Raw genomic sequence first — 16902 nt, 5'->3', positions numbered from 1 at the left:
TCAGATTTATAGTAGGTCAGATGTAACATTTTCTGTTAGTACAATGATAGAGCTGATTCCATAAGCTCCCATTTTGATAAAAGTGCAGCCTCAGTTGCCATTGTACATCTAGGGTTGTTAGCTGTTTAAAGTTTTACTGATGTAAATCTATTCACTATGAAGCTAGTCAATGGAAAACTTACATTTTCAGCTAACTGGAAAAGAGATTTTTAAGTTTAGCTGAAAAAGAGTTAGCAGCTGTTACCACAGCCATCAGGGACAAACACAGTTCAGAACAGAAAACAAATTCTTTTAAGGTGTCAGAACTCTAAAAAAAAAAAAGTAGTCAAAATTATTTCCTGTATACTCTCACATTATTAAGTTACCTGTTATCAGTTAAAATCAGTGGCACCTGGAACTTCAATTAATTGATACATACTTTATCAAATGTCCAATGGACTTTTTCAGAATTACATACATCCATACATACTGTAGTTTTCTTCTTCTGTGATCAGATACTGCTATTTTCTTCTACTGAGGAACAAAACATACTACAGGAAAAATCCTAAAGCCATACGCATGGTAAAGACGGATGCAGGATCAGACAGTAGTTTAAACCACACCAAGTGTATGTTTGGGTTTTATCATCAGCTTTGTTACTAATTCAATACATGTTTCTACATGTTTAATGGAGAGAACCATGTCTCTCAACAGTTAGAAACTGAAGAGTTACAATCAAATACAGAGCCCAAATATGCTCATGTTCTGCATACATGAACACACCCATATGGATTTTTTTCTATTTGTTACTGATATATGCATCAGCCAAATAGTAGGATATGGTTATGCAGGAACGGAATGTAGCACTTCCTACTGCATATCTGCATATGCACAGTCTTGCACCTGGGAAGATGTGACCACTGAGGCTCAACTGACACAGCAGAATAACAGAGACTCACATTGTTTAGGAAATACCTTAGAAATCCTCTGATGAAAAGGTCAGGATCATTAATAAATACTCACCAGAGACTCACTTGCACACTGGAACACATAGCAAACATACTGGCTTAACCCAGTTTCCACAGATTCCCGGCAAATGAAACCAAAGTGATCAACGTGTTTTATACCCTACAAGAGTTCAAAAACAACATTAGTGGACTATTTTATAAAGAGGTTTAGTTTCCAAAGTGATCCTAAAAATAGTTGTCAGACTCCAACACTTTCTTGCCCATGCAAAAATTTGAGAAACTATAAATGCATGCTCCTAATTTTACAACTACTATCGTTACCTTATAAATTGCTTTCTGTTTTTAAAAGTTACATAAAGATCTTTACACAATCAAAACAGAAGTTATAAAGCCATAGACCTTGACCTTGACTGGATTTTCAGGGAAGTGAACTAAAGATTTCTAGGTTATATTTGGAATTGCCTCCACAGTGAAAACTTGATGTAATAAGCCCATGCTAAAACACAGGACTGAAGAAGCAACAGAGTAGCAACAGACCTTTCCTTTTCTGTAATACATGTTAAAATTATACCAGAAGAAAAGAAAAGGTAGAGAATGAGTGGTGACATACAGAATTCCAACCAAATTCTGAAATAAATTCTTTGAGATTGAGATTGATTTACATACCCGAAGTTTCAAGACTTACTATATATTACTACTGATGTTTTCTTTTAAGATCTTGGTCTAACAACTTGACAGGGAACATTGCCTTGCTAAAAACAGCACTAAGAAGATCAAAGAGAGCAGCTTCCTAAGAAACACTATATTTCCAGTCTCAATTCATGGAACATGACTCACTATTGTTAAAGCTTTTGCCAATGTTTTTATCATCTCAGTATAGTAATAGTAGATTTTCTCCAAATGAAAGGCTAATCTCTCAAGTTCAAATACAACAGAAAGCAGAACTTGTTTGCTTGGATCCATCTCCAAAGAAAACACCTATATCATAAAAGAGAGGAGGAGGCAAAGCAACTTGCCTGTCACTACAGAAAACACTCTCAACAAAATTGGAAATGAAGTACGTGACAGACTGAACATAGCGTCACTACATGCTGTTGTTTTTAAAAACAAAATTCCAAAAGTTACATTTGTGCCACTTAAAACTTAACAGAGGTGCAGACGGTGTCTAAAATGACACTAATGGCATTAGTTTAACGATGGTCCACAGTAATCTTGACTTAACTGGACTTATTTTCTCATGACACACGAAGTCTTCCAAAGCATAAAATAAAAAAGGTCAGATGTATATACATGTTGATCTATAGATAGATCAGTGAAGTGTTGCAGCCTGTTTTGTGAAGAAAACATGTTTACTAAAGGTGGTTTGGGGAGATTCCAGTTCCCTCACTGCTGACAGTTCCTGAACAGGCCTACTGCTCTCTGACTTCTCAGTCTCAACAGGAGAACATTCAAAAGGAGAGACAGATGTGACACTTGCACTACTGAGGCAAACACCACAGTATGTTCCTCAATCAACACTACTTTCATCACATTTCTCAAAGAGTGTGGTTGAACCTGTCATGACAAATGAACCAAGTTTTTTGTTGTTCTGGGTTCCCTCAAGGTCAGCAAGGTTGCAACAAGAAAACTTCTACAGCTGTCTCATACCTGAGTTTAATCAGCACACACACAGAGGTTTATCATCAATTATATTTGCTGCTTTGACAAGTATATGGAGTGTGGATAATTAATTGAATGCAGCAGATCAACCACACTTAATCTAATAAAAAGTACCTTTATTAGACCAGACTAAGAGAATCCAGAAGGCAAACTGACCAGAACATCTCCTTTTCATTGTTTGTAAAGCTTTAAAGAACAAATACTCCTAAGCTTCAGTCCACAATACACAGTAAATCACTGCCCTGTAAATTCATAACAGAGAAGCCCTGTGGCTAGCATCAAGTTCTTAAAGAAGAGGTTTATGCAACCAATACTTAGTCTTCAACAAATTAATGTTTCATTTCTATTGAACACAGAACCCCCTCAACTTCTCTAAAGTAGCTGTTTTGCATTAAAAAAAGAAATCAAACAAATCCCCCTAGAGTATTGTTAGTGCCACTTTGAGATATTCAAGAATGCAAAATAACAGAAGCTTTGCTCCAAATGAAAGTGAAGAGGTGGTGTGAAAAACTCCACCTCCAAAGTCCAACACACAGCATTACTTGACACTATTTACTCTACACAACTATTTTCCTGAAGGAAAGTTGAGCTTTGAAAGTCTGCCACTGTCTTGCTGGTCACCATGCTTTAAAGTCAGCAGAACAAAGGTTGTTCCTGCTTAGAACTGTTTTGTTTGACTATTATCAGTATGTATATACAACCTAGGAGGCAGTACCTAAAGCCAAAGTGTCATATTCACTCAGTTCAGTACACCCAAAAAGCAGAAGACCAAAGCTGTCTGCAAATTCTGGTTTCCTTACCCCTTCTTTAAGAACCTCTTTGATGTGCATTTATTATAAAGCTATTACTACATCACTGTTTGATTACACTGTCCCATTCTAGCCTTTTTTCTCTACGAAAAGCAATACAAACTGTAGTTTAACAGTAGAGTCAGCTTAAGGATCTGGACCTTTAGTTAGTAGCTCAAGACTCCACTTGAGTTACAAGTATTGACCAGTTCTTAATTTGTATTAGAATTGGTAGACCAGTCATGAAGAGCAGATTTGTTAATAGCATTAAAATGAAAGCACTTGGGAGTGAAATAGGTTTAGAGAATGCCAGACGTGTACTTTAAACTAGAATAAAAATGTTTAAGGAGGACTGAAGTGATGCATGTGGCATGGCAAATGAAAGGAGGTAATGAAGTAAAACATCAAAACAGAAAGTGTCTGAAGTAAGAGGTACCGAAAAACAGCAAGATGGAAATGTGAATCCCTCAGCCCCGGCATTTAACTTTATAAGAAATATTTTTTTATTACTGGACATAGCTATTGCCATATTCTCCAGTAGAAGTGATGCAGGTAAACTGCTGTTTTTCTGGAGGGCTGATCTGATGCTCTCTTCCTTTCATTCTGAAGGCTTTCAGGAACTTCCTGCTCAGGAACAGCACACTCAGAGTATCCTAAATGGAGATTAAGCTAATTCCAAAAACATATCCAATGCTCGCCCAAAGCAGAACACTTTATACTTTGCTGACCAATAATCAAAGTTGCCACTACCGCTATTTTGTACTCATCTTTTCTGTACTTAAGCTTTTTGGAAATGACATTACATTCTAGTTGAAACTGCTACCAGACGAGTGAAAGCCACAATTTGAATAACAGCTCTCACTCTTGTAAAGGCAAATAGTAATTCCAGTCTGCTGCAACTGTTTGTGAGGCAATGGCAGTTTAATATTCATTTTTTTTAGTCATACTCCCCAAATAAGCTGATGCATCAAACTTATGCAGGATTTGGGTATACATTAGTCACAATCACCCCTCCCTTTTTTTTAAATTAAGGAGCCAATGGTATAAAACAACAATTTACTCTTATTAAGGGTGAGATATGATAAACTGTTTTTAAATGGCCTTTGAGACTCAACAAGGGAAAATAGCACAGAACATTGACAAAGAATTCTACATTTCTTTTTTTCTCCTGCCTACAGACTAGCAAGGCAAGCCAACCAAAGAACAAATAAAATCTTTTTCTTCTGCTGATCTACATGTTGCTTTTTAATAATGCTTACCTGAGAGCATGAGGAGATATCTTTAAAATTCTTTTCAAACACAACAGATTTGGTGTCTGGACTGATGAGGTTAACTTCAAACCTTCCAACCTGAGAGGGGGAAGAATAAGTCTAGTTTATGACTGTCTTGGAGGTACAGCACTGACAGCAACAAAAATGTCAGAATCTAGCTCTTTCTTGTTCACACAGCCTTTCTTTGGCACATCAGCTTACTCAGCTTTTACAAGGGTGCCATAATTCTGTCTATATTGAGTAAGAATATTTCAGCAAGCACAATACACTCAGTTGAACAGGAAAGAATTGGAAAGAAAAAGTTGAATTTGAAAGAAAACAGCTTTTCTTCTCCCCCTCCCACCCCTTTTCCCTTCAAGCTGGGATTGATTGAGATCAGATTTTGGTCCAAAGATCACATTGACAGACAATACTAAAACCTTTAGCAAACAATGTGGCTAAATTAAAAGCTACAATGATGTTTGTTTTTCAAATCATACCATAGGTTACCTGAGAAACTGAGGTGGTACTTCTTGGTTTGTACTAATTCCAGATGAGAGAGTAGGTTCTGCAGTAAACTATCTTTCAGTTTTCCCAAACTGTTTCTCAAGCCTATGGAACTTATTCCACAGATTTCAGAAAATTTTTCAGCTAAATGCATTATAAGGGATAGCTGTGGCTTTCTGAAGGGCAATTCTCACTTCGGTTATCATTCCCCCAAGAGAATAAAAGGCAAGAATGATCTTTAAAACAAATGGAAAGACAAAATCCAGGCATTTAGTCCCCTGTTACTTTAAGGTCCAAGGACTTTTCCTTTTATGGGTCATCTCTTTTACACATCCTTTTGTTTTCTCAAAATAAGTTCCAAAGATGTGAAATACACTTCAGGCAAGAGAAGAAATAACCACTGAGGTGTGAAGGAAGAAGCCTTCAGTGCAGAGATGTTTGAGTACTCATCTGGGAAAGATAAGACAAATCATCACAAAGGGGCTGGGCAAAATGTAAGGCTGCGAAAATCTTATGTGAAGTTGTGAGTTTCTTTTTAAGAGCACGAAAAAAGAGGTTTGGTTTGCATCGACTCTCTTTTCGAAAGAATACTCACTTCTCCAGCCAGGTTCTAGATGTCATCTATACAGGTAATCCAGAACTGCATATAAAATAATTATTTCTCTAAAAACGCTGCTCCTTTAAGTGATTACTCTATAAGTAATTACTTTTCTTTAAAATCTGTCCAAGCTCATGACTTGAGGTGACTTCCTTAAGAAAGTTCAGCTACTTCTGTTGCAATCATTTATGAACAGATACATAAATATTTATGAGAAATCATGAAACCATACTGGACCTATACTACTTATAAGGCAAAACTTGTCTCAGCTTCAAACTGCACAGGGGAAAAAGATACAGTACAAAACCAACAAGAAATTGCTCCTCCTAGTACACACCTGGAACAACATTGTCCTGTTCTTCTCAGAATCAGAGGGCTGAACATGACTGGGTGCACTTGCGTGTCTTCTGCGTGACTGTATTTTCAGGTTTGCGTCATGAACCCTTTTTTGTGTAACTGCAGTGACGCTGCTGCACCGGGAGCGAAACTCTTGCTGCTCATCAAAGCCAGAGTCCTCTAAAATACTCTCTGGAAAGAAGCTACGAGTGCTGGCCAGGTTGGTCAAGTTGGTCTGGCTGCCGACTGTAAACATTGCAGCATGCCCTGAAGTGTTATTTGGGCTGTCCAGTTCCTCAAAAGGGCTATCCAATGAAGAAGCTGGCACGTTTTCTTCACACAGAGGCAAGTCCAAACTTGACTCATTATTGCGCTGTTCGTTTAATAGTTTCAGGCGCTGGCGCTCATGAAGGCTGAATTTCTCTATGCATTCATCAATTAGCGTGGAAGGAGCTTTCTTGTGAGCCACTGTCACCTTTCCACAGTAAAGGACCTCAAATTTTTGAGAGTCATAGAAGGCATCTTCACTATCCTTACTTGGTTTGGCATCTTCTTTTAGTGCGGCTTTGGAGACTTGTCTTATGCTGCTGATGACATCAGGAACCTAAGTGGACAGTGTGAAAGGCCTGTTTAGTAACCGCAAGTGAGAGAGCACAGCCAGTGATATGTCAGACATTTATTACAGTAAGTATTTACATTAGCTATTTCTTCAGCAGAGTGCCCCTATCTTCTTGGCTAACAATATAAAACCAGTAAAGTTTAAATTCTGTGTAGATAATTTATGCAGTGGAAGCAAAGCAAATAATTTTTTTTCTGGAACTTGTTTCAGAACATAAGGTTTTAAATTACCAGAAGGCCTACTGACAAATGTTCACATCTTTTTTTTTGTTTGTTTATTTTTACTGAGATTGCCTTTTCTTTTCTGTGGTCCTCTGCCCACATCGGCATGTTTTGCTGATGTATTTTGCATAGGGCCATCACTGTTCCTGTTGTGGAAACAGTTTTGGGAAAAAGAGACCAGCAATATCCATCAGTTTCAACTGACAGCTTTGGAATACAGGTAGCAAGAACATGGAAATTTTACTGAAATACCATGTACAGTTGCATTAGCTATCATTTATTATCTACTACAAAAACCTCACCTCATCCACCTTATGACATAGTTCACTTTAAGGTCACACTTCCCTGCTGTCTCAGTCATGCAGTTAAGCAGCACACCCAAATCTCCCTTCTCCTCTGTCATTCTTACCCACAGATTCCTGCTACATCCTGTATAGACAAATTGTGCATGTCCAGTAGAAACTCTCAATTTCAGCCCTGTACCACCCAGTCTCAAAGACACATGGTTCTTCCTCCATTTTATCCCTATCACCTTGGGAGGAGTCTGCTTTCAATATCAACATATTTAATACAAAAGTTCTTTTTTTTGTTTTGGCTTCAATAAAGAAAACAAGGACTTAGGACTTATCCAACTCTACTGACTGCAGATCAGAGTGATACTAGTTGCACTTTTGACAGTACCTATTCCTCTTAACCAAACCTCTTTCCACCATGACTCATTTTCTCTGGAAGGATAATGAAAGGCATCATGTTACATGCACTGGGGAAATTACTAGTGACAATGAGATAAAGAGAGAATATCTATACATCTTCTTTCCAAGAGAAATCGGTTCTCAACATTCACCTAGTCCAATATAATCAATCAACAGCTTTTGTATTCTATAACCATATCAATAATATTTGATATCTTTCAAAGAATTTTTCTATTAAAAAAAGATAACTTTGAAGTCACACCTTAATAAATAATCCATGCTCCCAACAGCATCTCTTTCTTTCAGTCACATGATACCAGCTGAAGCCTTGATACCAGCACTTTTGCAAGTCACAGTGGAAAATTACCTCGTCTTAATCCCCATCTCCTATTACACACTCCTCACCCCTTGGGCATTCAGTTCAAATCTGCTTCCAGTTCATTTATTGCAAAATGAAGTTCAATTACCCTAAGGTCTACTGACTGTTTGGCTTTTATCCCTATAGATGTCATCATCATCTCAGTTTTCAGTAAGCCTAAAAGTTAAGTCTTGATATAACACAGACACTAGAGGGTAACTATTCTTCACTCATTCTCACTACAGGCTGCTTAACCATCACCCAAGGTGTGCTTCCTCCCAGCCGTGCCAGCTCAGCTGGACATGAACAATTCTCACTTTATACATGCCTGTTCGCATTCCAAGATGCAGCTCTTTTTCCACTGATGGGTCTCTTATTCTTTCTGTGGCCTGTGCTCAGAGAAGCTCTAGAGTTTAAATTCCTTAGTTTTCTATTATAACGACATTCATGAACTAGCTGTCTAACATTTCCCTTTTAAGAATCCAGAACCTGTTAAAGGGCATTTCACATATATTTCTATTCAAAGTACAGTGAAAAATGATAATTGTATTAAAAATGCATAAATTCCACATACGATCAACTAAACATTGTCAGCTGTTTAATTGGTAATTTGAATTTTTTAAAAAGTGTACTGAGCCTCTTGCTCATCACTTCTAAGAAAAAAGACTGGAAATTCTTAAGTCTTTCTAAAAATACCCACTAGCCTACTAACACATCCTTCCCTGTCTCTCCTCCTCCAGCAAATCTCCAAATATCTGGGGATAAGACACTACCAATTGTACCACAACAGAAATACCCATCCATTCCCTCCTCTGTCAGAGATCTCCACCACAAATACATGCACAGTTTTAAGTAACTGCATTTCTATTCAGAAAAAGACACCACTCATCCTGCTGTTTACCACTTGGTTTTACTTCTATCTTTTCCAGATTGTGTGTACTCTTCAGACATTCATATTTAAGTCACAATTATTGTTTCAGAATCCCTGCTCCTTGTATAGCTTTTGCACCATATAGTATTTTCACTTATGCATATATGGATCCTAGCATTAGAGCAGGGGTTTCAGCTCATACAGTCCAAACAATCCTTATTCCCTGCTTTGTTTAAATGAATTTTTTTACAGGCTATTTAGAGTGCTCCCTCATCAGTATTCACTTTTTTCTATTTTTTGACCTATACACAGAACTAAAGTGAAAAATCAAGGAGAAAATTTTGAGATCCATTTAATGTCTGTAGTTACGAATACTTCTCCTATATACAGCTGAAGAGGAAAATAAGCTAATACAGGGATTTCACAATTGATAACTAATATCTATCAGACAGCCCAGAACCAGTTCCAGATGCTTACTGGTTCTTTCATGGATACTCTAGATAGTATGGTGTGAAAAACAGTGTCAAGTATAACATGCAAGACAGATACTAACACCGCCTGGCTATTAGTCATACACATGGATTTTGCTGGTCTTTAGTGCACAGGAGTAACTGTATACTGATGACGATGTACCCAAGGACTGACAATGTGCCAGCTTCTACTGTTAGACCTGACTCTCTTCACTTCCAGAGTGACACTTCCTTATCAAGAACCAAGAATTACAGCTATCTGAGATATACCTGATCACATGACAATATTTTCATTTAAAATTTTGACTTTGAGCGAAACCCATAACTGCAATCAAGTGGAGTCTAATGAAGAGTTTTCACCTGTATTTTCCTGAAATGCAAGATACAGGAAAAGTTACACCATTATCAGCACAGTAATCATCCCAATATGACTTTCTACATATTTCTTTGGCATGCATCATTGGGGTTTGACATTTTGTTCCTCTGTATATCAAGAAGCCCTAGTCAGAAAAGTTTCACCATCGAAGTTTTGTAACTTTTTTGGATTTGGATATTAGCTTATTTGTTAATGGCAAAATTGCAGGGCAAAGTTAAACAACATCATAAGCAGAACAGAGCTTTCAAAATACTAAATTACCTGGATGAAAATGCTTAACTACGTTTAGAAATCAGTTTAGGAATATTAAGAAGGCAGACTCCTGAAACAGTCAAAACTTATTAATGTGTTTCCAAATTCTAGTATTTCCCTGCAGCAGTCTCATGAAATTAAGCAGCCAAAGGAGAGAAATGGGACTCTTGCTCCAGACACAGACAGGGCCATTGCAGATCTTTTTGGACACCTACTACCACCTTTTTTAGTAGAACAAAATAAAAAGGTTAAATGAGTCATTGCATAGGTTTTCAGCATTCACCTGAACATAAAGAAATTAAATCCTTAAAATATTTTAGCAATTAATCTATTTAACACACAGAATTTTTTTGTTATATCAAGAAGGAAGACTAGGTTAGAGGGGGCTAAGTAGTGTATTTTCTGGGTGAGAGAGGCACAATTTCAGCCTGAACAAACCCAGTGGTGCTACTGCTGGAACAATGCAAGAAGACTTAATTCTCCCCTGCTTTGCTTCTCCCAAATCCCATGGTCTAGGGGCCTATAACCTTTTTCCAAATGTTGCTGGACAGAAGAGAAAATGACTACGTCCCAAAGGCAGTTGCAGAGGGCTTCCCAGACCCGAAAGGTAGGAGCTGATAGGGCAGTGCTGGGACAGGAGTTCTCAAAAGCAGAAACGTAATGTAGGCCATTACTATAGGTTTTATTAATGAAGTTTCCCTAAGCTGTTGAGGAGTAGCAGGCTATTATAAGAAGCAGAACAAAGTAGTTAACCCCCCACCCAACATGCTTACTCAAATATGTTGGAACAGCACACAAAGCTTTCTCTAATATAATAGTGACCTCATGCTTAAACAGTAACAGGCACACTAAACCTTCTCAGGTATTAATAAACTGAAACCAAACAAAATGGATGTGAGAGCTTCAGATGAGCCTTCTTCCCCTCCAGGATGTTGTCAAGAGCATACATGCCTGTCAGGAGAAAGTAGCAGCACGTGTACTTTAAGACCCTTGAAACAGTGCTCATAAGTAACAACTCAATATGTGAACAGAGCCAAGAGAACTCAGAGGAGCCGAGATCCTTCTTCAGGGCCAAATAACTCCCCCAAATGCTAGAGGTCAAAAACACAAGGACGGACAGTGGGTACCATAAATACAAAACTAGACCTGTGATACTAGTTCAGCTCCTCACTGTAAAGAACACTGAGAAAAAACAAACAAACAAAAAACCCTACTACCAAAAAAAAAAGAGGCAAGTAATAAGAGCTCCATAATGTCACTAAAGAGGTAATATTTCACTCCAGGGAAATACAATCAATCTAATAAGACTAATTAAAGAAAAAATCCCCACACTTAAGAACGCAAATTAAATTTGTTATTCATGTTTGAGTAGCCTAAGACTGTATGAATCACTCTTCATCCAATTAGATCTGATTCAATACATGGCAATTCAACAAGTAAAAGTTAGCTGTACTAAAAACAGAACAGATGGCACTGGGCAAGTTCTGCATCACCTACAATTATAATCACAGTTCTGAATAAACAATGTAAAAAGTAAAGTATGACTGGTGTTACACTGTCACAAACTCTGTTTACTACAGGTAGTAGAGTTTTGGTAAGCTGAAACTAATGAGAGCATCAATTCTAGCCAGATAGTCCCCAGTCTCTTCTATTTGCACCATACACCTCCCACTATGACCTTGTTTTGAGACCTTACTGCAGCACATCACCCATTTGGCCAGCTAGTGTAGAATAAGGTCACAGCACCCAATCCTGGCTAGAAGACAGATATATTAGTACTCTAGACATGCTAATTTCAGCTCTGCAGTTCATGGGCTACATCTTGTTCTATCCCTTGTGACAGACCTGTAACAGGGTCAATACATAAAGGAGTGCAAACACCTTCCTCGTGCATTAGTAGTACGTTGCCCAAAGGGCACGTGATTAGTACTGCCAAGAACTATTCTACTACATATCAAGACACTTCACTGTGTTCTAAGCAGAATATTATTTTCACATTGGAAACATCATTTTAACTGATGTAACTAATGCAAGCTCTTTCATCTGACCAAAGTGAGGATTAAAACAAAGGAGAAGACTACAGAAAAATGACACCAAATTCTTCTCATGACATTTTAATAGGATTTTGTTAAAATTAATTCCAACTTCAGCCTCTAAAATCCAAAAAACATCTTCAGTTAAAAGATGTTTATCATCAATATCTTGAAGTTGCAAAACAAAGAGGCTATTGAACCTACTCATGCATGCTGCTGCATAACACAAGAACAATTTGTCACAACTCTAGAATAGGCAGAGCATCTCCATGGTGATACTTCATGCTTTCTTGAATAGCAGTGACAGAAGTTGAAGCATAAAAAAAAACCCCACAAAAACATTCCTTTTCAATTTACAAGAGCCTCCAATGAACAAAGGTGGAGATCCTCTTTTTTCTGGAGGGATAACTTTCAAGTGCACCCTTCAGTAATTACTGATCAGTACTTTCAATTTTAATCCAAACTTAGAACTTGAATACCATGAATATTGAGAAGAAGAACAAAATTCACTAGTTGTATATCATTATTTCCACAGCTGGACTGAATTTCACTGCGCAGAGAAGCTGCAGCTTTTCCTAATTTATTTCTAGCTTCCACATGGAAAATTTCAGTCTGGAATTTATTAACAAAGCAAAGCCCCTCTTCATACCACAAGGCTTGTAAACATTAGTATGTCTGTGAAGTTCTAATCTAACAAACATGCCTAACAAATCTGGCTACTTAATGATAGCAGTTCTAGCAAGACAATTATTTTCTCACTCCATCACCACACAGGGTGCATTGTCAGACCTGTTCCATCGTACAGAGAGATGCAAGATGAATGAACTTCACACACGCACCTTAGGAGCAGTCAGTACCTTCTGCTGTGAGATCCAGTTCAGGAGCAGAGGCATGTCCAAGCAGAACCGTCACTGAACGTTAGCGTCATGAACACAAGGACTCAGGAACAGATTCCTGGGACAAGTGAGCGCAGAAAGATCCCTCCTCTCACAAAGGGTTGGCAGCGCTGTCACAGCATTTCCTCAGGCTCGTTTCATGATATCACAGCTCAGCCAGAGTTCTGCACAGCAGCCGTTATTTTTCAAAAGCCAAGTATTTCCTGACTTGGGGCTGGAAGCACCCGCAATGCCTTGGATTTGAATAATGCTTCCCACTCACGATCAAGCTACGTATATTTAAAAACAAACAAAAGAGAAACAGGATACCATCCAGAAATCAACACCCCGGGGTAATTACTGAGAGTCTGACCTCTATCAATTAGAAACCAGCACAATGTGAGAAAAAATTAGGAGCAATTGGACATGACTATCCTTTCAGTTAGTGTTAACTTACATATCCACAAAATAGGAGAACCCAGCCACAGCAGACACATGAACACCAACAAAATAAGCCACACATCACGTTCTGCTATGTACCAGGCATTCGATATCAAGGCAAAGTTCTTATCTTACATAAAAACACAGTCCAATGTCTGCCAAAGTACAGATACCAGTAACTATTCTCAACTAGAAAGAAGGGTGGGAGAGAGAAAAAATTGTTTTTCTTTAACTGCTATAAATGTTTTTACTGCCATGCAGTTAGTACACTGCTGATAATTCATACCTTTTATACTGCTAAAACTACTGCATCCTGCTGCTTCCCACTCTGCTGATAGCTGTCCACTGGACACTTTTCACCATTAAAAATGCATCTTTCCAACAAAGCGATAAAAGACCAGCTCAGAATGACTCAACTTATGCAGTCACACAAGAAATTTGTTGACTTTGTTTATGCTAGAGATATTTAGAAACTAGAACAGAAGAATTTGTCTCCATCAGCTGACTTTGCTGAAAGAATACCATCTTCTGTTTTACAAAAATAAGGAGGATTCATAGCCAAGAGAAATGCTATCACAAAAGGAAAAGAATAACAGCCAAATTACTAAGCACTTCTATAATCCATCTGCACTTAGTGTACAGTCTAAAAATACAGTTTAGAAAACACAAAGTCAGGTTCTCAGTAGGCAGTAATAAGCATCTGCCACCAACTCCAATTCATTCTGCTGCATATCTGGGCTAACACAACACAAGCCCAGTAGCAGAAAAGCTGGAACACAGGGGCTGGCAAAGAAAGATTCAGTGAAAGTAGATTTTGGAGCTTCAAGCTGACTGTCGCCCCTGGTAGCTAGTGCTTTCACATTTCTGCTGTTCCCTACAGGTTCATGAGTGTAGCCAAAGCTTACAGCATCAGAAAACACATGGGGAACATCCTTTAAAGGACTGCATATAGTAAATTTCAGCTTTCAGGAGACAGAGTCTTCCCCCTATTTGCCTGGCCTATTTTTTTTCCAGGTGATTGGTCAGGACCCAGTTAGGTTTGTTTCTGAAGAACTGCTATAGGGCAGTGTATGTATTTTACTCTGACATTCAACCTCAGACCAGATATTGGTGAGATCACACACTCCTGCTGAAGGCAAAGCTGAAGACCACCACTAAACCACCCTAAAGAGAGATATATTTTTAGATAGGTAAGCTAAAATACAATAAAATTCACTTTTCAAAGTAATTCTTATTCAAGATCAACGCAAGAGTTACTTACACTATTTAGTTTTGATACTCAACAAACAGCAAGAAGTACCACAGTTGCATTGCTTAGCAAACCATCACATTACCTAATTTGCTACTGGAAGTTTGTGGATCACCTAACACGTTCTGTGTGCTACACATGCACACAAGATACTGCTTTGTCAAGTATCCAAATTCAAATAAGTAGTATAATGATAGAAAGTGGATCAAGTTACTTAAGAGGAAAGAATGTCTAAGAGTTACAAGACTGTTTTAGATGCCTGAGCAGACAATCGATCCCTTTTTTTATACTTCTATGCAAACACTCTACAGTGGGGTATCAAAGAACTTCAATGATGGAGTGACAGCAAAACCCAACAGGAGTACTGCTTTAAGTAAGGAAGGTTCTTGCATTCAATATTTTGCTCCTATGTTTAGGCCACCCATCAGGCTGATGCTTTTCCACCTTTCAGATACAGTTCCTATTCACTCTGCTTGAATACTTTGCAACCCACAGAAGTGTCAGTACAGAGGTCTCATGAAGATCCTTACACTCTTTGAATATGTATATTAGTAAACCTCAATTCACCTACCAGTTTTATACTTCGAGCATATGCAAGTTTGTTTCCAAGCTTGGGACATAACTCCCACTGAAAGATTTAGCAAAGTACAGCTTGCTTGTAACATCATTTCTTCTTTCAAACTGCTTTAATCCCAGTTTTTCCAAACAATAAAAGCACAAATTCAGATCTAAACTAGGAATTTTCTCCTGAAAACTGCATTTTAACTTAATTTCACAGTTAATTTTCTAGTAAGAGGTTTGTTAAAGATGTTTTTAAGAACTCCATAACGTTTAACACATACCCTATTTTTAAAAGGGCTTGCCTGAGAAGATAAGGCTGTCACGTGGACAGTCCCAAACAATTAATACATTCTCTGCATTCATTTCCTTTTAGGGGGAAAAAAAAAGTTGGGAGAGCTCATTGAAGTATTTTGCCCATGTATGGCCACTATCCACTTCTCAAATACAGATCAGAAGACCATGAACTTCCTTTTAACAGATTTAAAATGCTAAAACTGAAATAAATGCTCTATGCACCATATTTAAGAAAGCGACAATTTTTTATTCAGTAGTTTCAGGTAGAAGTTCTCAAGATTTTAATTTAAAAATATTAACTAACATTTTGCTTTACTATGAAATGAACACACTTTGGAAAGTCTGTTTTTCCCTAGTCAAGAGATCAAGGTTTCAAGACTCCTATATGGTAGATCATGACAACTCCTAAAGTGAGTATCAATCCAGGTTTGGTTGAAATACACCATGATATCCATGGATGACACCACTTCTAGAACTCATTTGCAACAATAACCACCTTCTTCTGCTATTACTGAAGGAGAAGACAGTAAGTGTTTAGTAATTCAGCACTGTCACCAGGAGATGGGAAAAATTACAGACTCTGTTCAGTCTAAGAGATCTAGCAGGTGACTATATACTTGGTCCAAAAAAAGTCAGTCACTGAAATAACTTCTAACCCCCTTAATGAGGTTAGAAGTTCCTCAATGACATGCAACTAAGGAGTTAGGTCTTCTCCTATTTGATGTGTTCCCATAAACTCTCGATCGCAGTATTGAGAAGTTTCAGACTACAAACTGTCCTTAAAAAAGCTCTGCTTACAGAGAGCTGGATACCAAAACCAGTGTTGAACAGCTGGAGATACTGCAGCAGAGACAGAAAAAATGTTACTACTGGGTTCAAGGCTCCTTCTCTCAAAACAACATTCGCTACAAAACCATGAAAGACAAATGCACATGATTTATCAGACAGTGCGCACGGAGTACAAAGAAAATGGACTGCAACCTAATAGCATTTTAACAGCTTCTCCATACAGTGCCAAGTAATGTTCACTGGTTTTCTAGCACTTCGGAAATACACACTTGTACATGTTCCAGCTGGTCTGGTAATCTCACAGGTCACAGGAGCAACTTGCAACTGTATCAAAGGCCTAAACAATTAGTAATACAATTAACTTTTCCCAGCCAGCAAAAAACCCTAGCAAAAACATGGCAAGAGAGGATTTCAAAGCCATACTCATTCACGTGCTGAATTCCCAACAGCTTTGAAATGAGGTGCTGGGCAGAGCAGGGAACTTCCACTTAACTAGACTTCCACCAGCACCGAAGTCTTGAATCACCACTTTGCCTGGGAGTCAGAGGAATAATGAATATCATGTCTGAAGGCAGAGTTAGCACAGCTCAAAACACCAAGCACTACTCTCACTGAGAGTCACATAAGTCTAATCTTGTCAATCACTAACTGTTTAAAATGCTATGATTTCATCAGCTGCTCATGGTAGCTGTGAAAAGAATTAATAATTAGATAGC

At 38.0% G+C, this 16902-nt stretch overlaps 1 protein-coding gene across 6 annotated transcripts in view; it reads right to left on the bottom strand.

The window, feature by feature from the left end:
• The window catches only part of TBC1D4 (TBC1 domain family member 4), a 100939-nt gene that overhangs the window by 40117 nt on the left and 43920 nt on the right, over positions 1-16902 (bottom strand). For 4 of the 6 annotated variants that reach the window (XM_032677608.1, XM_032677618.1, XM_032677625.1 and 1 more), the window contains exons 2-4: positions 6087-6689; positions 4654-4743; positions 1003-1107 (exon numbers count right to left, since the gene is read on the bottom strand). In XM_032677608.1, the coding sequence (XP_032533499.1) occupies positions 1003-1107; positions 4654-4743; positions 6087-6689 (798 nt within the window). Of the gene's footprint in view, positions 1-1002; positions 1108-4653; positions 4744-6086; positions 6690-12816; positions 12981-16902 lie in introns of those variants that run through there. The other 2 variants (XM_032677638.1, XM_032677647.1) reach the window with 2 other exon arrangements.

The sequence above is a fragment of the Chiroxiphia lanceolata genome, chromosome 2, assembly GCF_009829145.1.
Source record: "Chiroxiphia lanceolata isolate bChiLan1 chromosome 2, bChiLan1.pri, whole genome shotgun sequence".
In the NCBI taxonomy this organism is placed as follows: domain Eukaryota; kingdom Metazoa; phylum Chordata; class Aves; order Passeriformes; family Pipridae; genus Chiroxiphia; species Chiroxiphia lanceolata.
This window is presented reverse-complemented; position numbering and strand designations above follow the sequence as displayed.